We start from the raw sequence: 26,383 nt of genomic DNA on the forward strand, positions 1-26,383 counted from the left end.
TCCTTATGACACCCTTTTAAATACCTGAAAACTGCTATCATGTCCCCTCTCAGTCTTCTCTTTTCCAAACTAAACAAACCCAATTCTTTCAGCCTTCCTTCATAGGTCATGTTCTCAAGACCTTTAATCATTCTTGTTGCTCTTTTCTGGACCCTTTCCAATTTCTCCACATCTTTTTTGAAATGCGGTGCCCAGAACTGGACACAATACTCCAGCTGAGGCCTAACCAGAGCAGAGTAGAGCAGAAGAATGACTTCTCGTGTCTTGCTCACAACACACCTGTTAATACATCCCAGAATCATGTTTGCTTTTTTCGCAACAGCATCACACTGTTGACTCATATTTAGCTTGTGGTCCACTATAACCCCTAGATCCCCTTCTGCCGTACTCCTTCCTAGACAGTCTCTTCCCATTCTATATGTGTGAAACTGATTTTTTCTTCCTAAGTGGAGCACTTTGCATTTGTCTTTGTTAAACTTCATCCTTTTTAACTCAGACCATTTCTCCAATTTGTCCAGATCATTTTGAATTATGACCCTGTCCTCCAAAGCAGTTGCAATCCCTCCCAGTTTGGTATCATCCGCAAACTTAATAAGCGTACTTTCTATGCCAATATCTAAGTCATTGATGAAGATATTGAACAGAGCCGGTCCCAAAACAGACCCCTGCGGTACCCCACTCGTTATGCCTTTCCAGCAGGATTGGGAACCATTAATAACAACTCTCTGAGTACGGTTATCCAGCCAGCTATGCACCCACCTTATAGTAGCCCCATCTAAATTGTATTTGCCTAGTTTATCGATAAGAATATCATGTGAGACTATATCAAATGCCTTACTAAAGTCCAGGTATACCACATCCACAGCTTCACCCTTATCCACAAGGCTCGTTATCCTATCAAAGAAAGCTATCAGATTGGTTTGACATGATTTGTTCTTCACAAATCCATGCTGGCTGTTCCCTATTACCTTACCACCTTCCAAGTGTTTGCAGATGATTTCCTTAATTGCTTGCTCCATTATCTTCCCTGGCACATAAGTTAAACTAACCGGATGGATGATGCGGGGGAAGGGTGGACAGATGGATGGATGGAGGGGAAGGGTGGACGGTTAGATGGATGGGGGAAATGGATGGATGGGATGGACAGACAGATGGGGGGTGGACGGGGGGAGGGGATGGACGGACAGCTGGGTGGGGGTGAAGAGCACATCTGGCTGGCTGCCAGGAAGGGCTGCCCATGGTGGGTCCCTCAGGCAGTGCCCCACACACTGGTCCCACAGGGACCCTGGTCCAGGACTGAGTGGGTGATGGGAGCCAGCCGCACCCATGGCAGCCCCGCTGCACACTCCAGGGGCCAGTCCCCTCCCCTCGCATGCCCCCCAGCCTGGTTCCCCTCCCCCGCGATCTGACCCATGGGCCCATCCGTTCCAGCAGAGCAGCTAGTGCAGGGAGCCAGGATGCCTGGATTCTACTCCTGAATTTGGCAGGGGGGGCAGGGAGCCAGGACGCCTGGGTTCTATCCACTGGGTTTTTTTCCAGGGGGTGGGGCTGGGAGCTACAGCCTGTTTTGGGATGGTTGGGGGCACACAGAGCTGGTGAGGGGGCCTATGCCCTGGCCCGTGGCTGAGGATCCGGGAGCAGCCGGCTGTGCTGGCTGGTGCAGGGCGGGGTGGGGCTAGACCCAGACCGGTCCAACCGGATGGACGGGGCCCAGGAATAAGGCATGGGGGGGGCAGCGCCTGCCGTGGGGTCCTTCCCCAGCAGAGGGCCCAGCCCCAATCCAGCCAGCGTGGGGTGGGACTCCCTAGGATGGGTCCCCATCCCCTCACTCTGCCCCCTCCTCCTCCCCTCACTCTGCCCGCTGCCCCCGCCCATGCCCTCCCCCATACTGCCCCCTCTGCGTCCTCCCACTCTGCCCCGTCCTGCCCCCTCCCCATACTCCATCCTATCCCCCCACTCTCCCCCTCCACCCATACTGCCCCCTCTGCCTCTCCCTACTCTGCCCCTCCCCCACTCTCTGCCCTCTCCCTGTCTCCACCCCCACTCTGACCCCTCCCCACTCCCACTCCTCGTCCCCTCCCCCCATGCCAGCGCTGTAGCAGGGAAGTCCCCTTCGCCGCCCCCCCGCCCCGGCCCTGGGATTGGCAGCCCGGAGCTGGGGGGAGGGGCCAGTGGCGCGTGTGGGGGGGGGGTTGTTTGTATCCAGAGTCAGTCAAAGGCAAGTGAAGGTGGAGGGACGGACGGAGGGAGGCGCAGGCAGAGCCGGGCACACGGACTGAGCAGGTACGGGAGGGGTGAAGGGCTGGAAAGGGTCTGATGAGGGGTTCGGGGAGGGGATCCGGGAGGGGTCAGATAGGGCTGGAGGGGGGGTCTCGGGAGGGGGGCTGATGTTCGGGCGGGGGCCAGTCTGGGTGTGGGGGGGTCTCAGGCGGGGGGGTCCCGGGGGAGCAGTGGGATGATGTGGGGCCATGGCTGAGATGGGGGGGATCGGGGCGGTGGGAGGGGCTGAGAAGGGGGGCGGGGGTTGGTAGGACTTGGCGGGGGGGTTGGGCGAGGGGGGGAAATGTGGGGGGGGGGCGAGAGGGGTGATCACTAAAGAGGGGGGCGCAGCTCCGTGTGTCCGTCTCCCCGGCTCTTCCCGTCGCTTCCTCTGAGCAGCGACACGCGAAATGTCAAGCGGAAAAACCCACCATGGCGAAGGGGCCGGACGCCTGGGTTCTCTCCCTCGCTCTGGGAGGAGGGGCTGGTGGGTTAGAGCAGTGGGGGCTGGGAGGAGCCAGGACTCCTGGGTTCTCTCCCCGGCTCTGTGGGGGTCCTATGGGAGGGGGGTCCTGGGGGCCCATCCCAGCGTCCCTAGGGCCCCATCCCAGCGTCCCTAGGGCAGGGCTGTTTCCTCGGGGGTCCTGACAAGGCTGAGGCACTGAGCCTAGCCCTGTGCCCCTCTCCCGTGGGGCTGGGAAGAGAATCATTGGTCACTGCCTGCCAGACACACACACACACCCTTGGCCTTGGCCTCCTCTGAGAACAGGGGCTGGGAGCCAGAACTCCTGGGTTCTATCTCTGGCTCTGGGAGGGGAGGGGAGTGTAGTGGGTAGAGCTCCCCATCTATCTGTCTGTCCAGCCAGCAGACCAGCTCCCAGCCATTCAGAGCCAGCCATCCTTCCCCTCAACTGTCCATCCGTCTGTCCACCTCTGTCCCTCCCCGTGAAGAGATCTGTCGACAAGGGATGCTGGGTCTGGCTCCCCCCAGCGAGCTGCTGGTCTCTTCCCCTCCCCCTGAAGCTGATCCCAGAGCCAGCCCAACCCAGCTACGCCAAGCCCCTCAGGAGCGTGGAGGGAGACCTGCCCCATGGCCAGGAGAGCTAGGCTCAGGGGATTATGGGATGGGGCCCTCCCAGCCCATGGGGCAGCCCATAGGGTAGCCCATAGACAGACTGTGCTGGTCTGCCTGTTTCCCGCGCTCCCCACTCAGGGCCCCAAATGTCCTGGGTCTGGAAACACCCCACACCCTGTGGGTCCCGGGGAGGGCATTAACTCTTGTTCTACCAGCACTGAGGGGGCCAGGGTCCAGGGAATGGACCAGGCACTGAGGGGCTAAGGGGACATTGGCTGCTGGCATCTGGGCAGGGACCCAGCCTGGACAGTCACTGACCCACCCCTACTCCAATGCCCCTTCCTGGCCCCCCACCCTCCTGCCTAACCCCCCAGTTCCTCCACACCCTGCTCCCTGTGACACCCACCCTGGCTCCCCATGATTCTTCCAACTCCCCCATGCGTATAACCCCCCCCACCTGTCCCTGTTGCCCCATAACTCCCCTCCCAACTCCCCCACACCCTGCCTGGCTGCCAGCCCTACCCCCATTAATGCAACCACCCTCATAACATCCCCAACCCCCATAACCTCCTCCTGCCCCCAACCTTGTGTCCCAGATCCCCAGGATCGGTGCTGTGCCCCTAGCTTTAGAGCAGCCCTTTGCAGGACCCCCTGGGGGGTTCCACTCTCCCTTCAGGGGAGGCCATGCGGGCTCCCTGATGTGCTGGGGCTCCAACCCTCCTGCCACACCCCGTGAGCAGAGCCCGACTCCTGGGAGAGCCGTGACCGACGCGGGATTGGGTTGGTTAGTCACCGGGACACGGCTCAGGAAACCCTTAGGGCAGCAGGGAGACGCGGCGTCGGGTCGGCCCAGGGCCCAGGCACCCCGTTTTATGTATGCGTCTGAGTGTCTGTCTGACCCCCTCGTCCCTTCCTGGGTTGGCAGCCCCCACTCACCCCCAGCTCCCACCTTCCCAGCCCTTCCTGCTTCAGCTGGGGGGGTCTTTGCTCAGCTCCCCTGCTGAGCTGGGGGAGAAGTAATCTAGGCATCACTGGAGCTGGCATCAGGTCGCTGGGCACCTTGTTCACCTGGGTCGGTTCCAGCCAGTTCCTTAATGACTCCTCGTTCCCCGAGGCAGGGAGGTGTCACCCATGCGGGTGCCTTTTAGCCTCTCCTGAAAGCGCACACCGCCCTTCCCCCACGCTGGGCAACAGGGTGACCAGACTCCGATAAAATCGGGACTGTCCCGCTATTTAACTTTCTGTCCTGTGTCCCGACCGATGTACGATCAGGATGTCATTTGTCCCGATGTTGTAGGGCTGCCAGTTGCTCCCCCCTCCCCTACTTACAGTGGAAGCTGTGAGCCTGTGGCTCCCACCCTTGCCCCATGTGTCCCAATATTTTACTCTTGCAAGCTAGTTACCCTACTGGGCAACCATGCTGCATATGGGGAAACTGAGGCACACAGTGGGGGTCATCAAAATACCAGCAAGAATCCCCCCTTCGTCGCAGCTCTTCCCCCTTGGAGAGCGAATGGCGCTCGCCAGAACCAGCAGCCTGGGGGGATGGGGGCGTTCACACCCACACGTGCAATCTAGAGAGGCTGCAGCCTGGGCCCCAGCTCCGCCCATGCCATCCCGCTGGGCACCTCCTCGTGGCAGGTTCAAATCCCTCGGCCATGTGGCGCCCCAGCTCAGTGCCCGTTCACGTCCTCCCTTAGGTCAGGTCCAGTTGATCGTACCTTGCTTCCCCCTGACTTCCCCCCATCCCTTGGCCTGGTACCCGGCCCTGCCCCCCAGAGCACCCCACCTCTCTCCCCTCACTGGGCTGCAGGGACTAATCCCTTCCTGCCTGGGGGGCTGGGGGGCTGGATCCCCGCTCCCACCGGCACTGCGAGCTGGAGGGGCAGGGAGGCGACAGAGGCAGAGCTACTTTCCCAGCAAGAGGCGCTGTGGGGCATGGGGCAGGATGGGTAGGAGAGGGTCAGGTCCCAACTTGCTCATTCAGCCAGCACCTCCTGATGGCGGGGGGGGGGGAGGTCGAATTTGCCCCCCAATGGAGCCTGATGCCAAACTTCCTGGGACACCAATGTGCGGGAGGGTCTTCCTAAGCCTGATCCCCAGCCCCGATCCTGGGAAAAGCCCCCTTTCCCCTGAGGCCCTGCCCAGAGCAGAGTAGGGGGCTAGGCTAGGCAGGGGGCTCCTGGGATTGGGGGGGGGAGGTCTCTGAGCACCTCAGGCCACAGGGATCTGCTGGGTATTTTGGGGGGGATCTGTGTGTCAGGGGAGTGACTCTGGGGGGGTCTGTGTGTCGGGGGTGGCTCTAGGGAGGGGTCTGTGTGTTTCGGGTGGGGGAAGGGCAGTGCTGGCAGGTGTCTCTATGTCCTGCTCTGACACCCCCCCCCCACACACCCCGCTCTTCCTTCTCCCCCAGGCGCAGCCATGACTGAGCTCCACGAGGTGCAGATCACGGAGGAGAAGCCCCTGCTGCTGCCGCCCTCGCAACCCGTCCCGGGCAAGGTCAGAGGGCAAAGGGCACGCTGGGGGGGAGGGGTGCTCAGTGCTGTATTCCTGCGCCCTGCCGTCTGACCACTAGATCCCACTCCCCTCCCAGAGCTGGGGAGAGAACCCAGGAGTCCTGGCTCCTGTTGTCTGAGCTGCACTGACCCCTCCCTGGCTTGAACCCTGTCTCGCGGTGTCCTGGGCGTGGGGGAGCAGGACATTAGCAGTGGACCCCCAGGTACCCCAGCCTTGCTTCCCCCACCTTCCGCTGGGGAGTCAGGATTGGAACCCGGGGGTGCCCAGCTCTATGGGGAGCCCACGGCAAGGTATGGGCCATGGAATGGGGGTGGGGGCTGTTTGGGGACCGATATCTCGGGCGTCTCCTGGGCGGTGGCTGCCCAGCCTGCGTTGTTGGAAAGCGGGGAGCCCCCTCTGCGCAACGGCATCAGCTGTTTCCACCTGGGACCCGTGCCAGCCGTGGGGCAGCCCCCCCCACGCCTCACAGCCCCCATCTCTCTCTCTTTGGCAGAAGCATTCGGTGGAGACGCCCTATGGACTCGTGGCCTTCACCGTCCATGGCACCCCGAAGCCCAAGCGCCCGGCCATCCTGACCTACCACGATGTGGGGCTCAACCGTAAGTGGGGCTGGCGGGAGGGACAGGATCCCTGCAGGGAGCTCCCGCCACAGCCAGTGCCCTGACCCTGCTGCCCCAACAGCCAGCAAAACCCTGCTGGGAGCTCCCCCCTGCCCTGCCCCCCCAGTGCCTCCTGCTGGGAGCTCCCATCCCACTCCCTCCCCCCCCCCCAGCGCCCCCTGCTGGGAGCTCCCATCCCACTCCCCCCAGTGCCCCCTGCTGGGAGCTCCCCCCACAGCCAGCGCCCCCATCGCGTCCCTTGCTGCTCTGACACTATTCCGGCCTCCCCAGACCAGTCCTGCTTCGAGCCGCTCTTCCGTTTCGAGGACATGCAGGAGATCGTCAAGAACTTCGTGGTGGTTCACGTGGATGCCCCTGGCATGGAGGAAGGCGCCCCACTGTTTCCCTTGGGGTGAGACCCCCTGCCTCCCACCCCTTCCTCTCCCTACCCCCGCTGTTCCCCTTGGGGTGAGACCCCCGTGCCCCCCATCCCCACTGTTCCCCTTGGGGTGAGACCCCCTGCTCCCCACCCTGCTCTCCCCACTCCTGCTGTTCCCCTTGGGGTGAGACCCCCTGCCCCCATCCCTTCCTCTCCCCACTCCCGCTGTTCCCCTTGGGGTGAGACCCCCTGCTCCCCACCCTGCTCTCCTCACTCTCGCTGTTCCCCTTGGGGTGGGACCCCCTTCCCCCATCCCTTCTTCTTCCCACTCCCGCTGTTCCCCTTGGGGTGAGACCCCCTGCTCCCCACCCTGCTCTCCCCACTCCCAGTGTTACTTTTGGGAAGAGACACCCCCGCACCCTACCCCTCTTTGCTCCCCCCCCTCCCCTTGGCTGATGTGCCCTCCTCCCGCAGGTACCAGTACCCATCGCTGGACCAGCTGGCCGACATGATCCCCTGCATCTTGCAGTACCTGAAGTGAGTGGGGGGGGCAGGAACAGACAAACACAGCATGCACCCCTCCCCCGCCTCCCCTTTCTGCCACTGTGGGGCTGGCTGGGGGGGAATTGGCTCCCAGAGCTCAGGTGCAGGGGGGGGACTCTGTCTCGGGGTGGGGGGGGGTCTGTGCGGTGCCTGGCCAGACCCCAATCTCTGGTCTGTTCAGTTAATTGAGATGGAACAAAGAGCCAAAGGTGCGAACAGCCCCTGGGACTGCCCGGCCTCGCACCATGTGAACCAGGCTCCGTCGGTTTGGGTCAGCCGGGGTCCAGCTGGAGGCACCCGCGTTCCAGCTGCGTCTGGGTGTCTGCCCGTTCCCAGCTCCCACCTCCCCAGTCCTTCCGTCTCCAGCCAGCGTCTTTGCTGAGAGGCAGGGGACCCATCACCTCCAGGGTGGCCATGTCCTGGAGACTGGGTTTGCCGTTGTCTTTGCGACTTTTCCTGTCCCGTTCAGTCTGCTCAGACAGCAGGCGACGCCCCCACCTGTGTCTCTGAGGCCACATCTACACTACAGCCAGTGTCCACAGTGTCGCTCCGGGGCGTGACTATTCCAGCGTGAGCGTCCGTGTGCACAGCGTTTCTGCCGCCCGCGGGGCTGGGTATTCACACCGATGGGAGAGAGCGGCCTTTGCCTGACCTGAGAGCAAACGTGACTCCTTTTCACCCCGCTGGGTAGCCAGGTGTCACGGACTCACAGGCCTGGTGCTCCCGGCTCCGTACGACCCCTGGGAGAAACCCCCCTTCTGCGAGACAGCCCCCGCGGGGGAAGGTCGCTCTCTCTCGCTGGGGATAGGCGTTCTGGTCCCGCTGCCTCCCGAGACTGCACCTCTGTGCCTCCAGCACGCCTGGCTCTGCCATGGGCCCCTCAGGGAGTCCCCTCGCTCTGGCCCCCCAGGGAGCAAAGCCCCCCCCCATCTCTAGTCTGCAGTGACTCAGCCAGCGTAAAACAGGAGGTTTATTGAGCTTCTGAACCCAGCCCTGGGGCCTAGTAATCCTCAGCACAGCACATCTAGGTCTCTCCCGCATCCAGCCGCCTCCTCCTTCCAGCCAGTCACCCAATAGCATCTCCCGCACAGCTCCTCCCCTGTCCTTTGTCTTCGGTCCCAGGTAAACAGGTCACTGGGGCCCTCTCTCTTCCGTCCTTTGTTCCCCCTGCTTGGAACTGGCTGGTCAGGTCACCGGGCCCTTCTCTCCTCAGCCCTTTGTCCTCCCACTGGCCAGAACCGGCTGCCTTTCAAGCTAGGCTGGGCCTTTCAGTCGCTAGGATCCCCCATCTCCAGGCTGATGTCAGTGTCCCAGTTGCTAGGCAAGGTCACACCTGATCCTCTGTAACAACAAACCCCTTCCCCCTACCGTGTTACACACACAGCACACAGGGAAACTGAGGCATGCACACCACTCCTGCAAAACACCAAGAAAATCCCCTGCTTTGTCACACTATGCAACGTGTCGGGGAAACCGAGGCATGCACAGGCCTCATAAAAATACTACAGAAAATTCCCACTTTGTCACAGACTCATTTGCAGCCTCACTGCTGGCAAAACCCAGGCCCAGCCCACGGCCTGATCGGCCGTGCTGAGACCTGGCAAACTCAGAGCAGCATTGGGCTGTTCGGGGCATTGCGTTCAGCGGCCTGGCTGGTCCCAGGCTCTCATTCGTGCTGCAGGAGAGCCAGCCTGAGCGAGAGGAAAGAGACGGAATCTGGCCCCACGTTCCCCAGTTCAGCCGCATCCGACCTCCCGGCTTTGGGGCGTTGGTTTCCGGCCCCACACTGCCCTCGTGCACCAGGCTTGATCCCTGGGTGACATCACGCAGCCAAGGCCTGCGTCCATCTGTCGCCTGTTCCAGGTCACCATGACATCCACCAACTGATGCTCCCTGTTACCGCGGGGGGGTGAATTCATGGGGCTGGTGACCAGATAAGTCCCAGATTTCATGGTCCATGGGAGCTAGGAACAACTCGTCTCCCTCACCCCCCAAACACATGGTTTATTAACCCCCTCCCCCTCCTCCCACAGATTCACCAGCATCATTGGCATTGGGGTGGGAGCCGGCGCCTACATCCTCGCCCGCTACAGTGTGAGTGACGCAGGCCCAGGGGAGCTGCGGGTTGAGAGTGAGGGGCACCAACAGAGTTTGGGGGGGGAAGGGCTGGGCTATCAGGACTGGGGGGAGCACAGGACTGGGATAGCAGGGGGCTGCGGTTTGGGAGTGAGGGGCACCAGCAGAGCTGCGGGGGGGAAGGGCTGGGCTATCAGGGCTGCAGGTCAGAAGTGAGGGGCACCGGCAGGGCTGGGGGGAGCACAGGGCTGGCAAGGGATGGGCTAGCAGGGTGCAATGGGGGCTGGTTTCACCCTTAGTTCTCTTCCCCTCCCCCCAGCTCTCTCACCCTGACACCGTGGAGGGCTTGGTTCTGATCAACATCGACCCCAATGCCAAGGGCTGGATGGACTGGGCAGCTCACAAGGTAGGGGGTTTGGGGGTCCCTTCCCCTGGCTCTCCTGTACGGGGGTGGTTGTGCCGGGGCGGGGTACAGGTCTGGGGGAGCAAACAGAGACCGTGGACAGCTGGAGAGATCAGAGGGAACTTTCTTCTGGCCTAGGGTCAGCTCCTGGCGTTCTCCCCCCTCTCCCCCCCGTCACCTCACGTCTCTCTCACCCCCCTCGGTGCTGCCCCCCCATCCCCAGTGCCCCCTCTCACCTTCTGCTTTCCTCCCCCAGCTGAGCGGCCTGACCTCGTCCATCCCTGAGATGATCCTGGCCCATCTCTTCAGCCAGGTGAGGGGGGGAAATCTGCATGTCGCCCCCGGGGGCTGCGGATGGGCCCCACTCCTGGCGCTCCCAAGGGCTAGACCCAGGGGTCTTCCCCGGGCAGAGGGAGGTAGCCTGGGGAGGGGGGCAGTGAAGAGGTTAGACGGGCAGGGCTCTGGGGGGAAGGATGGGGGGAGCAGCAGGACCGGCGGGGGGGGCAGTAATATCCTACCCCCCCCAGGAGGAGCTGTCCAGCTGCATGGAGCTGTGGGGGCAGGGTTATGGGGGGAGGGCAGGGGGAGCAGGACCGGCAGGGGGCTGTAACTGGAGAGTAATGCCCTCTTCCCCCCCGCCCCCAGGAGGAGCTGTCCGGCTGCATGGAGCTGTGGGGGCAGGGTTATGGGGGGGAGGGCAGGGGGAGCAGGACCGGCAGGGGGCTGTAACTGGAGAGTAATGCCCTCTTCCCCCCCGCCCCCAGGAGGAGCTGTCCGGCTGCACGGAGCTGGTCCAGCAGTACAGGGAGGCGCTGGTCGGAGCCCCGAACCTCAGCAACATTCAGCTCTACTGGAGCAGCTACAACACGTGTGTTGGGGGCTCATCTGTGGGGCTGGGCTGGAGGCAGGGTGGGTATGGGGGGGCTTGGCCGTGGGGTGGGGCTGGAGGTAGCTGGAGTTGGGGGGGGGTCAGCTGTGGGGCTGGATGGCGCTGGGTGGCGGCAGGGGGTGCTGGGTGGGGGCGGGGGGGCTGGAGGGCGCTGGGGGGGTGCTGGGAGGGCAGGGGGGCTGGAGGGCGCTGGGGGGGGCAGGGGGGGCGGGGGGGGCTCTATCATGGCTGCTATGACTGAGGCTGGAGTTACTGTAAAGGCTCATGGAACAGAGGTGACCTGGGGGCCCGGGGCGGGGAAGTTTGCTGCCAATTCCGCCCCCCTGTGCTGAGACCAGAGGGAGTTGGGGGGGGTTCAGGGCTGTGTTGGGAGACGTGGGGGATGCAGGGCAGTTCTCAGCCCCCCATTTCCTCCCGCCCCCCCCAGCCGCCGGGACCTGAACTTCGAACGCGGAGGAGACGTCACCCTGAAGTAAGTGAGCCCGGCACCCCCGGGTATCCCCCAAACACCCCACAGCCCCCCAGGACACCCCTGCTCATGGCCCCCCATAAATGCCCTAACACCTCTCAGCCCCCCACAAGCACACAGGGACCCCCTTTTTCCCCCCTGGGTACCCCACAAACACCCCACAGCAGCCCCATACTCCTGCCCTCCCAAGTATCCCTCAGCCCCCCCTGGTTAGGGGCGGGGCCTGTCCCCAGAACCCCCCAGGAATGGGGGGGGACACCCAGCTGACCCCTAACCCCCTCCACCCCTGTGCTCTGCTCTGCCCAGCTTCCCCACCCTGGACCACCAGAGCAGCTGCTAGGGGAGGGGAGGGGCATTCTGACCACCCCTTTTCCATCTCTCTGTCCCCACAGGTGCCCCGTGATGCTGGTGGTGGGAGACCAGGCCCCCCATGAAGATGCCGTGGTGAGTAACAGAACAAACCACACAATGCACAACTACACAACGTAGCGCACAGCCCTGCAGCTACACAACCCTCCGCAGCTACACAACATAGCGCACATCCCTGCAGTTACACAACATAGTGCACAGCCCTGCAGCGCACCCTGCTACACACACACACGCAGCTACGCAACCCCCCACAGCTGTACAACATAGACAGCACATAGACCCTCAGCTACACAACATAGCGCACAGCCCCACAGCGCACCCTGCTACACACACACCTGCAGCTACGCAACGTAGACAGCACATAGACCTGCAGCTACACAACCCCCTGCAGCTACACAACATAGACAGCGTGCAGCCCCACAGCGCACCCTGCTATACAACCCGAGCACACCACACAATGGGACACACACCCAGAGCCAGGCTCATTCCCGCCAGCAGTGGGCGTCGGGGAAGGGCCAGACAGACAGTGCAGGATTCATTCCCTCCTGCTGGGGACGGACAGACACACACTCTGTGCTGGGCTCATCACACCCAGCTGGGGGCAGCAGGGACATGGACATGCATTCCCTCCCGCAGGGCTGGATGGAGAGACAGACGGACACACACACTTCCTCTCTCTGTTTAGAACAGGCAGACGGACACACACACTTCCTCTCTCTGTTTAGAACAGGCAGACGCTCCGCGTTTCTGGTCCCCGGCTGGTTTGGGGCTGATCCCTGCTAAAGGGGGGACGTCACCTGCCCTCTGGGCTGCCCTGGTGGAAACCGGCCGGATTCCCTGATTTCCTGCTCGGGGCACTGGCCAGCGCCGTGAAACTGACCAGGGTTGTGTCGGTTTCCCTCGGGGGCTCCCAGGCCCTGTGCTGGCTCCCTACAGCCCCTGAGAGGAGCCCCCGTGGGTGCATCAGTCCCCTGCAAGGGTCGCACTCGCACTCCGGGGCCAGGGCCTCCCAGGACCGTGCCTCTGAGCCTCCAGCCCGCCTGACTCTGCCATGGGCCCCTCGGGGAGTCCACCCCGGTCTGGTCCCTGGCCTGCGGTGACTCAGCCAGTGTGAACGTCTGAACCCAGCCCGGGATGTTCTCAGGGCCCTCAGGCCAGCTGGGTCTGTCCCTGTCCCCATGGGCTCTGGCAGCTCCTTGTCCCCCGTCCAACCGAGCCCCCTATATCCCCTCCCCCAACAGCTCCTCCTCCGCCCTTTGTCTTAGGGCAAACAGCTCACAAAACTGGATGGCTCCAGGTTCGGATGGGCCCTCTGGCAGCTGTTGCTAGGTTACAAAGAGTCCCAGCCCTGGGCTGGAATCCAGGCTGCTAGGCAGGGTCATACCTGGACCTCTGCAACAGTAAACACCCTCTCCTACCCCCTGCTTAGACATGCGGCACCAGGGGAAACTGAGGCCCACACAGAGTCACAGGCCAGGCCGGGGGCTCCAGGCCTTACACACACACCAGGCAAAGCATGGTTGACGTCTGACTCCCAGGGGCACAACGAGCTCTGGGCCTTGGGATGTCGTCAGGCTGTGGGGGTGTTTCAGGGTCCAGGTGTCTCTGTGCTCTGCTCCCCTCACACTGTTTTCTGTCCCCTCCCCCCCCCAAACCAGGTGGAGTGTAATTCCAAACTGGATCCCACCCAGACCTCCTTCCTCAAGGTGAGTGATGTCCCCTGCCCCCACCCCATCCCGACTCGCAGCCCCTGCTAGCCCAGGCCTGGGCTCCCCTCTACCCAGCTCTCCCAGTGCCCCTAGCTCCTGACCCACAGCCCCCTGCTAGCCCAGGCCTGGGCCCCTCCAGTAGTTGAGTTTTGGGTTTGTTTTCCAGATGGCAGATTCCGGGGGGCAGCCCCAGCTGACACAGGTGAGAGCTGCCTTCCCAATGGGGATGGAGGGCGCAGGGCAGCGTGAGGGGGAGGGTGTCTCTGGGGCAGTAGTTGGGGGGTGCAGGACAGCATGGGGGGAGGGTCCTGAGGGGGGGAGGCACTGGAAGGACATAATGGGGACTGGTCTGGCGGGTACAGGCAGGATCTCTAGGGGGACAGTTGTGGGGCACAGTCTGGCTATGTAAGGGATGTAGCAAGGGTTGGGGGTAGCCAGGAGGGAGAGTTGTGAGGTGGGGTGCACAGCCAGGGTATATAGGGGGCGGGTGGCAATAGGGGAGGGTCTGGGGGTAGCCCAGCTGTGGGGCACGGGTTCTAATCTCCATCTTGTCCCTATCTCTCAGCCTGGGAAGCTGACCGAGGCATTCAAGTATTTCGTCCAGGGCATGGGATACAGTGAGTAGCCGCCGTGGGGTGAGCGGGGAGGGGTGTCCCAATCTCCCAGCCCTGCCCCTCCCTCAGCCCTCCCCCCCGTGCATTGGGTCCTTGGCCCATCCCCAGCCCCGAGTCGCTGCCCCACTGCCAGGCCAGTCCCTGAAGCGTCTGTCTCTCTTTCTCAGTCCCCTACATCCTGGACAGGAAACTGAGTATGGGGTCAGGTACCTTCTCTGCTGTTGCCCCCATGCACCCCCAGACCCCCAGACATGGCTGCCCCACCCAACACCCTGCACTGGCTCCCTGCCCCCCACACCCCAGTGTCCTGCACTGCCTCCCATGCACCCCACATGCCTCACATTTGCTCCCCCCCTTCACCACCCCCCATCCACTCCCTGTACAGGTGTAGGGGGCATTGTACAGTTTGTGTGGGGAGCTCCCTGCCCCCCTGCATGGCCTGGCCATGCCCCGCCCCCACCCCTCACGCCACAGCCTGTTGTGGGGCACACCTGTACAAATGGGGGCCTATTGCTGGGATGGGGTGTAGGGGTGGGCGGGGTCTGTTGCTGGTGGGCGGAGGGGTGGGCAGGGCAGAACAGAGGGGCGTAGCCAGTCTGACTCCTCCCCTCTCTGTCTCCCTGCAGTGGCCTCCTCCTGCATGACGCGCCTGTCGCGCTCCCGCACCGCCTCGCTGTCCAGCGCAGCCTCAGGGGACGGGAGCCAGTCCCGCTCCCGCACCCTGTCCCAGAACAGCGAGTCGGGGAGCCCCCAGCAGCCGCCGCGGCCGGCCCCGGGGAGCGGAGCCCACACCATGGAGGTCTCCTGCTGAGCAGAGGAGGGGGAGGGGATGGAGACGCCTCCCGCCTCTGACCGGGACTTCCTGCTATCCCACAATGCACTCCGGCCCCAGGGGCCACGCGACGCTCACCCCCTAACGGTACTAAACCGGGGAGGCCCCGATCTCAGAAACAACAGCACAAGCAGCGTTAACCCTTTAAAAACAAAATAATCAACACCCCCTGGGCCCCGCCCCTTTCCCTTTGGCTCCTCCCCCTCCTTAGCCCCACGCCTTCCCTCGCCCATCACCTTGGCTCCTCCCCCCTCCTCAGCCTGTCTGGATCTTTGGGGGGAGGGTGTTTTGCAAGTGGAAGGGAAGAGGTTCTGGGGGGGGGCTGTGTGTTCCCCACACCCCCTTTGCCTGTCATAGCCCTGACTTCTGTCCGTCTGTCCCAGGGCAGTCCTGTTCCTGCCCCCTTGGTGTCCATCTGTCTGTCATGAACATCCCCCTCCTGTGAGCCCTCCCCCCTCCGTCCATCTGTCTGTCCAGAGACAGCTGTTCCGTCCAGCCATCCCAAGAGTCACCCACCACCCCTCTATATACGTGTCTGTCCTGGACACCCCTCTTCTGGGAATCTCTCTCCCCACCCCCCACCCCATGTCTCTGTCCTGAGTGCCCCCTGCCCACATCTGTCCTGATGTGTGTGGGGAGTTGGGGGTCACACACACACATCTCTATCCTTTCCCAGGATGCATTGCAAAGCCATTTGCCATCCCCCAGCCTGGGTTCTCGTTGGGAGGTTGGGAGGCCCGTGTGTCTGCGTTTGGCTCCCTTCCCGGTTATTCCCCAAGGACGTTGGGTGTTCAGGGTGTCTCCCCCAGGGGGCGCAGGTGCGAGGGGGCGGGGCACTGTGCACTAACCTGCGTAGATATTTAGCGGCGTGTGGCGTGCGTGCAGGAGCCGTGCTGGCTGGAGCGTGGCTGAGGCAGAGAATTGCTCGGCTGGGGGGGGTGGTACAAGAAGGGGGCCTGCAGGAATGTGATACTCAACTGGCTTCCGACTGTGCCAACTGTTCCAACAGTTGCAGGCCCCAACTGTAGCAGGTTCTGACTGTTGGGTTCTGGTTGTAAAAGGGCCTGGTTGTACCAGCCTCTGGCTGTAACAGCTTTAGCCTGGGGTAGGTTCCAACAATTGCACCAGGCTCTGACTGTTGGTCCTAGTAATGGACTCTGTATGGACTCTGAGTGTAGCAGCTGTGTATGTAACCAGCTCTGGCTGTACTGGATTTGTAATGGGCACTGTAAGTAGAGGGCTCCGGGTGTAATGGACTCATGATGGTGTAGAGTTACAGCTATAAAGGCTCTGCCTGTATTGGGTACTATAAGGCTAGGCTCTGACTGTGACAGATTGAGTGTAGCGACCGCCGCCTGTGCTGGCTGTGTAACAGGTCCTGTTTGAACTGGGTTCCAACGGTAACAAGCTGTGAATGTAACTGGGTCTGACTGTAACAGCTCTGTGCGTACCAGGCTCTAACTGTGCTACCCATGTACCAGTTTCTGGCTCTGACTGTACAAGCAACGTACCAGGCTCCAACTGAACCAACACTGTGTGCTGCGCTCTGGCTCCGCCGGGCTCCAGCTGTACTGCTAATGTACCAGGCTCTTGTGTCCGACTGTACTGCTGATGTATTCGACTCTGTCTGGCTGTAATAGCTGTATATCCACGGGGCTGGGGCTGTACCAGAGCGACAGCCAATCCCAGCCTTAACAATAAAATCTGTAGAGGAATCTGCCCCGCACCTGTCTGTGACTGGCCGTCTGTGATATAAGGGGACAGGGAGGTGGGGCTCCATGGGGCACAGCCGGATGAAGGAGCGGGCCAGGATTGGTGTTGCCCAGAGCAGGCTCAGGTGAGGATAAGAGGGGAAATAAGCCCAGTAGGGGCCCAGGACCCCATAGGGGCCTGATCCTAGACATTACAAGTGAGGAAAGTCCCATCATGTGCCCTCACAGCGCAGCCCCCCTCCCCGCTGAGCCCCTCACTCTGTCCCCCAACAGCACACTGCCCCGTGCTGAGCCCCTTGCTTTCCCCCACAGCATGACCCCCCCCACACACTGAGCCCCTCACTCTGTCTCCTGCAGCACAGTGCCCCCTAGCCGCATACTGGGGCATTGGCAGGCAGGGGAGAGCGCCCCCTGCTGATTTCCCCCTGCCCTACTCCCTAGCACCGCACAGGGGTATTGGCACCAGCACCGATTGCCAGGGAAAGAGTCCCTGCCCCCATGTAGCTGGAGCCCTGGAAGCCAGGCGAGCACAGTGTTACACATGCCTGGCTCGCCCATTCTCCCCTCCAAGCATTGCTGAACCTGGTGCGAAGGGCCCGGCAGCGCATGAAACATGAGGCAGCTGGGGTCAGTCCACCATGCTTTGAGTTACACGCCAAGTGGCACCAACCTTGCTGGATTATTCCCAGGGCCCCATACTGCTCTTCCCAGGTGACCTAAAGCGGAGATTAATTTTAGTGCACTGTCCCTCAGTTTCCCCACATGGCCTGACCAGGAACAGCACCCTTGGGCTGGCAGCCACGGAGGCTAGGATTTTCAGAGGCCGTTGGGCTTTAGGTGATTGACGCCATCAGCTCCTTGGCGCGTGGCTGCAGGTAGCCTTGGGACGCAACATACTAACACTCAGTGTCCTCTCGGCTTGTCCAGCCTTTTTTCCTCAGTGGATTGGAGTACTTTGTGCTCAGTGTCACCCCCATGTGGGCAGAAGGGGAATTACAGCTCTGACAGCCTATTAAAGAGCTTCCATTCTAACCCACCAGCATACACAAGAACTAGGAGTCACCCAATGAAATTAATAGGCAGCAGGTTTCAAAAAACAAGAGAGTAATTATTCACACGCCTCATACGCAACCTGTGGAACTCATTGCCAGGGGATGTCGTGAAGGCCTAAATATATCTCCATGAACTTACCTATCAATGACTATTGGTCACGGTGGTCAGGGATGCAACCCCGTGCTGTCGGTGTCCCTAACCCTCTGCCTGCCAGTAGCTGGGACTGGGTGACAGGCGATGGATCACTCAATAACTGCCCTGTTCTGTTCATTCCTTCTGAAGCACCTGTCACTGGCGCTGTCAGAAGACAAGATACTGGGCTAGATGGCCCATTGGTTTGACCCAGTGTGACCCTTCTTATGTCCTTATCCCCAGCTCTGGCCTGGGAAGGGAGTGGGGTCTAGTGGTAAGAGCGAGGGGGTGAGAGGTCTGTGAGCCAGCACTCCTGGGTTATGTTCTTAACAAGTGTCATGGGAGAGCTTCATTGAAAGCCAGTGGCCCGCTGGGTGTCACCACCATTGTTTGCTGTGTGTACAGCTCCCATGTGAGCAGACTGCACAGCTCAGCCCGGCTGGCCGACCAGCCCAGTAAAAGCGGGGTCCTTGCTGCCCTTGAGGGGCTTCCACTGGGCACTGATTTGCATACTTGGGCCAATACTAATGAGGTGCTGGTGGGCATTGAACAAGAAGTGGAGCCCGGTGGGGGTGGGAGTGGGGGAGATGCTGGTCACAGGGAAAGGACAAAGGCCAAGTCTGGGCCAAGAGCTTACCAGCACGTTTGCTCCACTGGGGGCTGGAGCAGATACAGAACTGTGGGCAGGTAACGAGTCACCCTGCAATTAGCGAAATGACTAACTGGTCCCTGGCTCAAAGAGCTGGGGGTATCCAGCAGTCACATGGTAAATCAGTAACAAAACCGAGCACACTCTAACGGGAGAGCTGGCTGCTCTACATAGCCCTCCCCATGCCATGCAGCATCCACGTCTCTGCTGGGGCCAGGCCACTGTTGGTCTGAGGGGTTACTTCTGTCCCCCCCCAAAGTCCAGCCTACAATCCGTGCACCTCTCAGGTTTGCAGAAGTCCGGAACTTGCTGCTGCCAGCCAAGCTCTCACTGGCCGGGGACTGGGCACTGAACGGGGTGGGGTGGGGGGGTATTAGTGCCACATGGATTTCACTGCTGCTACGGCCTCGGGCTGCCTGCAACGTGCCAAAGGCCCAGTGCACGGGGAGAACTCCCAGCTGGCGTATTCCAGGAAGGGTGAGCATGTTATCGGTGGGCTCTTATCTCAGACGCTTTCTATAGCTGAGCGGGCGCCCGGGTCAGTATTGCTTGGCTGGCACAACACTGGGCTGGTTTGTGCTCCCAAGTATGCAGCGTGAAGCTGCCACGCTGGCACCAGCAATGCCGTCTCAGTTGCACTGGGCAGAGAGCCGGACGGGGCGACGCCAGGGAGGGCTCACGCTCTCTGAGTCCCAGCTCTGTAAGCAACTCTGCCCTGGGCTCAGGGAAGGGCCGTGTCTCCTGGCTAGTTAGTGCCCAGCTGGCAACAGGCACCTGCTAGGCGGTGGGGGGGGGGAGGGGCACTGGCACCCAGGCAGTCATAAGCAAAGCTCCTTCGAGAGACCGTCCCCCTGAGTGCAGACACACAACTCAGGGGGTGCAGGTGCCACTAATAACTGGCGATGTACAGCAGCTTCCCCCAGCCAAGCTAAGCCCAGCTTCACTCTTCCCAGTGCCCAAAACTCTGCACCATTACTCAGATTTGGGGTGCCTCACGGGGGTTATGGGGCTGGGTTAGGGACCCCAATTTAGGGTCTCTTGACCAAGGGATCCCCAAGCTATAAAGGCCCCAGCTTTTCTCCAAGTTGAGGGATTTTACCCGGGGGTTTTGCCCAGACCTGGGGAGCAAACCACGGCGCTGAGCCTGGCCCAGGGGGCTCCATTGATGGACATGGCACCCACTGCCCCTTTGGGGGAGAGCAGTGAAAGCGAGTGGCAAGAGAGTTACGCTATCCCTAATGCTCACGTGCCTTCACCAAGCAGGGGCAAGAGCATTATCCCCGTTACAGGTTGGGAAACTGAGGCAGGGAGCAGGGCAGCGATTTGCCCAAAGTGAGGATGGGGGAGGGTCTCCCAGGGACATAGTAGCACATCCCCCAGCGCCACTCACCCTGCCTTCCGTCTAGTAGGGCGCAGTTTATTTCTATAGCCATGTAACTTAGCCCATGTGCCTCCCATGCAGTCTAGACACGCAGCAACCAGGAGGCCTGACTCCCAGCCCCCCAGCTCTACTCCCCTGCTAGAGCAGAACCCAGGAGTCCTGGCTCCCAAACTGCCCCTGCTCTAACCCACTAGCCTCCAGCCCCCTCCCCGAGCCAGGGAGAGAACCCAGGAATCCTGATGCCCAACGATCACTCAGAGACAAGGTTCGTGACATAGACCTGCTTCATTCAGTGTCTCCAACAACTTCTGTATCATGTGACATGAGCCTCTGGAAGGTACCGTTCCCCACGGACCCCACTCAGACAGAGCTGGCTGCCCACCCCCTTAGGGCCAAAAAGGCTGGAGCTCCACAGCGCCTGCAGAGAGAGAGGTGCCCCCTCAACCTGGTGCCAAGGTGGTTAGAGCAGGGGGCTGGGAGCCAGGACTCCTGGGTTCTATCCTTGGCACTGGGAGGGGTGTGGGGTTCTAGTGGGTTAGAGCAGGGGGGGCTGGGAACTAGAACTCCTGGGTTCTATCCCTGGCTCTGGGAGGGGAGTGGGGTCTAGTGGGTTAGCGCAGGGGGGGCTGGGAGCCAGGACACCTCGGTTCTATCGCTGGCTCTGGGAGGGGTGTGGGGTCTAGTGGGTTAGAGCAAGGGGGGTTAGGAGCCAGGACACCTCGGTTCTATCCCTGGCTCTGGGAAGGGAGTGGGGTCTAGTGCAGGGGAGGGCAAAGTTTTTGGCCCAATGGCCACATCTGGGTATGGAAATTGTATGGCAGGCCATGAATGCTCACCAAATTGGGGGTTGGGGTGCAGGAGCGGGTGCAGGCCCTGGCTGGGGGTGCGGGCTCTGGGGAGGGGCCAGCAATGAGGAGTTCAGGGTGTGGGAGGGTGCTCCAAGTTGGGGCAGGGGGTTGGGGTGTGTGGGGGGGTAAGGGCTCTGGGATGGGGCTGGGTATGAGGGGTTGGGGGTGCAGGAACCAAGGGGTTGGGGCAAGGGAGGGGATCAGGGGTGCAGGCTCCAGGTAGTGCTTACCTCAAGCAGCTCCTGGAAGCAGCGGCATGTCCCCCCTATGGCTCCTTCATGGAGGCATGGCAGGCGGCTCTGTGTGCTGCGCCGTCCCTGCAGCTCCCATTGGCCTGTTCCCAGCCAATGGAAGCTGCGGGGCAGCGCTTGGGGCAGGGGCAGCGTGTAGAGCCCCCGGCTGCCCCTACGTGTAGGAGACATCGGCTGCTTCAGGGAGCCGCGTGGAGCCACAGCACACGCAGAGCAGGGCAAACCCCCAACCCCGCTCCCTGGCTGGAGCTCGAGGGATGGATTAAAACACCTGAAGGGCTGGATGCGGCCCCCAGGATGTAGTTTGCCCACCCCTGGTCTAGTGGGTCAGAGCATGGGGGGGCTGGAAGCCAGGACTCCTGGGTTCTATCCCTGGCTCTAGGAGGGGCATGGGGTCTAATGGGTTGGGGGGGCGCTGGGAGCCAGGAGTCCGGGGCTCTGTCCTGGCTCCTATCCCGTGTGGAGTCTCTGGTGGGACAAAGCTGGGGACTTGGGCAGGACGCTGTCCCCATGCTTGGCGAGGGGGGACTGGTGGGCATGGGCAGTGTGGCGCTGTCCATGGCTTGGCTCAGCGTGGAAGGTCTGGTGTGCGATCAGTGCGTGGCTCTGGGCAAAGCGCTCCCCGCATCGGGCGCACTCGTAGGGGGTCTCACTGTGCACTCGCAGGTGCTGCGCCAGCTCAGCGCTCTCCCCAAATCTGCGGCCACAGCGGGTGCATTCGTGGGGCCGCTCAGCGTGGATGCGCCGGTGCCGAGCCAGCGTGGAGCTGCGACCAAAGTGCTTGCCACAGCCGGTGCAGACGAAGGGCTTGCCGGCCCCATGCCGGGTTCCGCGGTGGGCGGCCAGAGCTGCGGCCTCGCTGAAGGCCTTGCCGCAGTCAGTGCAGACGTGGGGGCGCCGGGCATGGAGCCGCCGGTGCTGGAGGAGGTTGGCACGGAGGCTGAAGCTCCGGCCGCAGTCCATGCAACAGTAGGGGCGCTCGCCGGAGTGCACGGCCCGGTGCCGGAGCAGCACTGCGCTCTCTGCAAAGCACCGGCCACAGTCCCCGCAGGCGAAGGGGCGCTCGCCCGTGTGGGTGCGCCGGTGGCGGGCCAGCACCGAGCTCTGCCTGAAGCGCTTGCCGCACTCTGGGCAGGGAAAGGGGCGCTCCCCGGTGTGCACCCGCCGGTGAACCAGCAGGTGTGAGCGCTGAGCAAAGCCCTTTCCACAGTCCGGGCAGCCGTGGCGCTTCCCCAGGGGAGCCACCAGGGAGCCTGGGCTCCACCCCTTCAGCCCTTGGGACTCCGCCCCCTCTGCAGGGATTCCCTGCTCGGTCACAGCCTCTGAGCTCCGCCCCTTCAACCCTTGGAACTCCTCCCACTCTGCAGGGATTCCCTGTTGGGTCACAGCCTCTGAGCTCCGCCCCTTCAGCCCTTGGGACTCCTCCCCCTCTGCAGGGATTCCCTGCTGGGTCACAGCCTCTGAGCTCCGCCCCTTTAGCCCTGGGGACTCCTCCCCCTCCGCAGGGATTCCCTGTTGCCTGAGGGTCTCTGCACTGGGCTCTCCCCCTGGGGTGGGGTCCCCCCGCAGCATGCTGTGGGTGGCCAGGTGGCGGCCCAGGTTGGACCTGCGGCTAAAGCGGCGGCCGCACTGGGTGCACTGGTAGGGGCGCTCCCCGGTGTGCGTGCGCTGGTGGAGCAGGAGGCCGGGCCCGCGGCTGAACCGGCGCCCACACTGGCTGCACTGGTAGGGGCGCTCCCCAGTGTGGGTGCGCCGGTGCAGCGCCAGGTCGGGGCCACGGATGAAGCGCCGGCCGCAGTCGGGGCAGGGGAAGGGGCGCTCGCCCGTGTGGATGCGCTGGTGCAGCGCCAGGTCTGGGGCCCGCAGGAAGCGCTTGCCGCAGTCGGGGCAGGGGAAGGGGCGCTCGCCCGTGTGGATGCGCTGGTGCTGCACCAGGGAGGAGCCAGCGCTGAAGCGCTTGCCGCAGTCGGGGCAGGCAAAGGGGCGCTGCCCGGCGTGGGCCCGCTGGAACCGCAGGAACTCGGGGCTGCGGCTGTAGCTGCGCTCCGCTGGCGGGGTGGGGAGCCCTGCGGTGCCATGGAGGCGCCGGTGCTTGGCCAGATGGGCACTCTGGCTGAAGCACCGGCCGCAGTCAGCACAGGTGAAGGGGCGCTCGCCCGTGTGCACCCGCTGGTGGCGCAGCAGGTTGGAGCTGCGGCTGAACCGCCGCCCACAGCCGGAACAGCCAAACGGCTTCGCCACCGCATCACTGCAGGGCGCCCCCCGGTGGGCCAGCAGGGCCACGTCATCCCCAAAGCTCTCCCCGCACTCGGCACAGATTGTTGGTCCCACCTCGAAGCGCCTGGTGCCCTGCTGCCCCTCAGTCTGCTGTTCGCTCCAGCAAGCGTCCCCCTGCGGCTCCACTGTCTCAGCCCCCTCCTGGCTCTCCGTCCCGATCCCATCCAGGCAGGGAGCCCCCTCCTTGCTCTCACTCATGGCTCCATCTGTCTGGGGTACCCCCTCCTCGCTCTCTGGCCCGATCCCATCCAGGCGGGGAACCCCCTCCTGGCTCTCATTCATGGCTCCGTCGCCTGCTGGGACACAGAGTAAATCCAGAGATTAATCCGTCCCTGTGCTGGAGAGAATGGGAACCTCAGGGGGTGGAAAGGGGGAGCGTCAGAGCAGCCTAAGGGATTGGGACACTCGCTCTGGGAGTCGCAGTCACCAGTAACTCTTGGAATGCCGGCACTGAGAGAGATGCAAAGGGCTGCAGGTCCTGATTCACTGCGGCTCATGGGATTTAGACACCCAAGTCCAGACTGAAAGCTGTTTGGACACCTAAAAAGCCAACAGGGACCTAGTGGGTGCTTTTATCTGCTTCTCAGGTGCCCAGATCTCTTTAGACTCTGGCCCTCAGTTCTTGTTATTATACCAACCAGGAGACGGGCACATCCCAGCCCCTTCGGCAGCTCTGCGAATCCTCCTCACGTCGGCAATACCAACACCTTGGACGCAGCCGAGCAGATCTCAGAGAACAGCAGCCAATGGGGAAACCCTCATACAAGGAGGGATGCTTCCAGTGGGGGCCTGTGGGGATCTGTGCCTGGCACAATGCTGCTCAGGACCTTTACCAGGGATTCTGGAGGAAATCTCAACTCCCAGCTGGTAAAGCAAGCAGCTGGCATCCAAACCACCAGGGAGGAAGAAGGGCTCCTGATGCTAAGGGACAGCATTGGCACAAAAACAAATGGGGATAAATGGCCAGGAGTAAATGCAGGCTGGAAGGAGAAGAAGGTTTCTAACCACCAGAGGAGGGGAAGGGGGGGCTGGAGCAGCAGGACAAACATCTTACCTAGTTTCCCAATGCAGCTTGAGAACTGTCTGACCAGGACGGTTCCCTGGGGCTACAGAGCACTGAGCTGGGTAGCCGAGCACAGCCACGGGGAGGAGATTTCTGGCAGCTCTTTGCTCTAGGAAAGGGCTGAAAGAGGTGCCAAGGCTGGAAGGCGGAGAGATGAATTCAGGGTGAGAACAAGGACAGCTACCTCACAAAGCAGTCTGGCTGGCTTAGAGTTTTACACCGCTGCCAGCACCACAGCAGCTGAGTATCTTCCATACACCTGAATGGCTCCCCCAAGAGCCAGTCCCGTCCCTCTCTGGAGGTGACAGAAAGCTCCGCTGGGGTGATCCAGCCAGAACTGCAGCATGCAGCGGTGCCAGGGCCTGTGAATTCGGAGTGAGGCGCAGTTCTGCTCCAGCCCAGCTCCAGGTGGACACAAGCCCTAGGTGCACATCACTGTCTCAGAATCTCCTTCCACCGGGAACGAGGGGCAACAGGACAATCTCTCTCAAGCATCCGGGGGCCCAGAGGGGCCGATCTCCAGCCTCCTCTGGCTCTGACACTGCCCCCTGCCCTCCAGAGCCCACAAAGCTCCTGCTAAAGGAGAGGAATGGGCTTCTCACCCACAGCAGCTGTGAACTTGGGCTCCTGCATGTCTTCCCACACTGGGTCTCCGTACAGGGTCCACTCTGCTTGGCAGATGCCCCTGGCCACCTCCCTGCGTGTCCAGGCTCTGAAACAAGAAGTTTCCCACGCTCAGTCCTGGCTGCTCTCCCCCAGTCTGCTCTGGTTCGGTCACCACTCCCTCCAGCCCCCCACATCTCCTCCACTCCTGCTCCCCCACAGAGAGACGGGCACTTCTGCAGGTTTCCCACACACAGCATATTCACTGCCCCGCCCATGGGGACAGACCCCCCACAACCCTGGAAAGCCCATCCCCCAAGCCAGCTACACACAGGGGTTCACCTGGGGGATGCACAAGCTGCTGCTCGGAACCTGCCAGGCCCAGTGAGAGCAGGGGCCCATCTAGCCTGGTATCGGGGCTGCGACGCTGGACAGCGCCTGCTGCTTCAAAGGAAAGAACAAGAGCAGAGGCCAGTGAAGGAGGGGAAAACGGGGCCCAGCCGGGGCCACCACTTCCCGCAGCATCCCCACCCCAGAACTGTGCAGGGGAGGACCCCCCGGGGAAATCAAGACACATCATTGCACCGGCGGGCACACGCACTTCCTCTCTGGCTAGGCCGGGATTTCTCACACCCACACCGCTCACCCCACGCGCACACACACGCACCATTGCTCCCCAGGCAGCCCCGGCCACCCCGCGGGCAGATGGGCCCCCACGGCTTCCCGGGACCAGCCCCTCCCCGGGCACAGGGGCCCCGGCCCCGATCCCGGGCGCCGCCCCCCGCAGCTCCACCAGTTACCGGGACCCTCGGGCTGGGGCCGCGTCCCCGGCGCTCGCCCCGCGGGGCCCCGGGCGCAGCCGGCTCGGTGCGCGTTGGGCGGGGCGGGACGTGGGGCAGCGAGCGCCGCAGCCTGAGCTCCGGAGCCAGCCCCCTCTGGCGGCGCCTGCTCCTGGCCGGGCTGCGAGCGCAGGGGCCCTTGGAGCCGAGCAGCGGCGGACCGCCCCCCGCCGCCCTTGGGGGCTCCTCACCAGCACTGGGGACCCGGTGCCTTATTTCTGCTCTGGCTCGGTCTGGCTTCCGCTGCCAACCACCGGCTCTTCTGCCGTTCTCCGCTCTGGGGGATTCTGCCCTGGGCTGGGGGTTGGACACTGGGATCAAGTCTCCGCTCTGTCCGCTTCGAGACTCACTGAGCAGAGTGAGCTGTGCCCGCCTCTCCCTGCCAGGCTTGTCTCCAGGCCTCTCCAGTTATTGGTGTGGCTCTGCTCTGCACCCTCCACATCCCTGTACAATGTGGCCACCAGAGCAGGGCTGGAGGCCCCATGCTCCAGTATCCATCTCAACCCAATGACCTATACAGAGGTTCCTACTCACCACCCCCTGTAGACATCCATGCCTCCCCTTAGCCCTTGTGCCACAGTATCGCTCTGGGAGTTCATGGCGAGTTTCTTGCTTTTTGTGCCCCCTCAGGCTTTTCCAGGGCGGCTGCTGTCCAGGACTCAGTCCCTCAGTCGGTAGGGCTGGCTGGGTTTCCTTGGGCCTAGATGTGTCACATTTCACTGGGCTGAAATAAAATGCATTTTGTTTGAATTAGGCCATTTTCTCGAGCAGTCCAGAGGGCTCTGTATAACCTGTCCTCACCGAGCCAATATTTAGGTTCTCCACTCATTTTACACTGATTT

General features: G+C 62.3%; 2 protein-coding genes across 9 annotated transcripts; one reads left to right on the forward strand and one right to left on the reverse strand.

Moving 5' to 3' along the window:
- Positions 1 to 2,122: 2,122 nt before the first annotated feature.
- NDRG2 (NDRG family member 2) lies at positions 2,123 to 16,459 on the forward strand. 8 transcript variants are annotated; one of them, XM_005294059.4, is made up of 16 exons: positions 2,123 to 2,283; positions 5,748 to 5,833; positions 6,345 to 6,450; positions 6,742 to 6,862; positions 7,304 to 7,366; positions 9,406 to 9,466; positions 9,768 to 9,854; positions 10,108 to 10,164; positions 10,616 to 10,719; positions 11,168 to 11,212; positions 11,602 to 11,653; positions 13,237 to 13,284; positions 13,454 to 13,489; positions 13,853 to 13,904; positions 14,069 to 14,107; positions 14,528 to 16,459. In XM_005294059.4, the coding sequence occupies exons 2-16, from the start codon at positions 5,756 to 5,758 to the stop codon at positions 14,710 to 14,712; spliced, it is 1,134 nt and encodes a 377-aa protein (XP_005294116.1). In that variant the 5' UTR covers positions 2,123 to 2,283; positions 5,748 to 5,755; the 3' UTR covers positions 14,713 to 16,459. The 8 variants fall into 8 exon arrangements, with proteins under 8 accessions (XP_005294116.1, XP_005294114.1, XP_008173909.1 ...); XM_005294057.4 differs by having other exon boundaries at positions 14,069 to 14,102; XM_008175687.4 differs by having other exon boundaries at positions 14,069 to 14,095.
- LOC112060674 (zinc finger protein 345-like) lies at positions 15,036 to 25,750 on the reverse strand. The gene is made up of 4 exons (XM_042854905.2): positions 25,733 to 25,750; positions 25,045 to 25,146; positions 24,702 to 24,811; positions 15,036 to 23,332 (listed from the first exon to the last, which is right to left on the reverse strand). The coding sequence occupies exons 3-4, from the start codon at positions 24,730 to 24,732 to the stop codon at positions 21,210 to 21,212; spliced, it is 2,154 nt and encodes a 717-aa protein (XP_042710839.2). The 5' UTR covers positions 24,733 to 24,811; positions 25,045 to 25,146; positions 25,733 to 25,750; the 3' UTR covers positions 15,036 to 21,209.
- Between the last annotated feature and the right edge of the window lie 633 nt (positions 25,751 to 26,383).

The sequence above is a fragment of the Chrysemys picta genome, chromosome 13, assembly GCF_011386835.1.
Source record: "Chrysemys picta bellii isolate R12L10 chromosome 13, ASM1138683v2, whole genome shotgun sequence".
Classification (NCBI taxonomy): domain Eukaryota; kingdom Metazoa; phylum Chordata; order Testudines; family Emydidae; genus Chrysemys; species Chrysemys picta.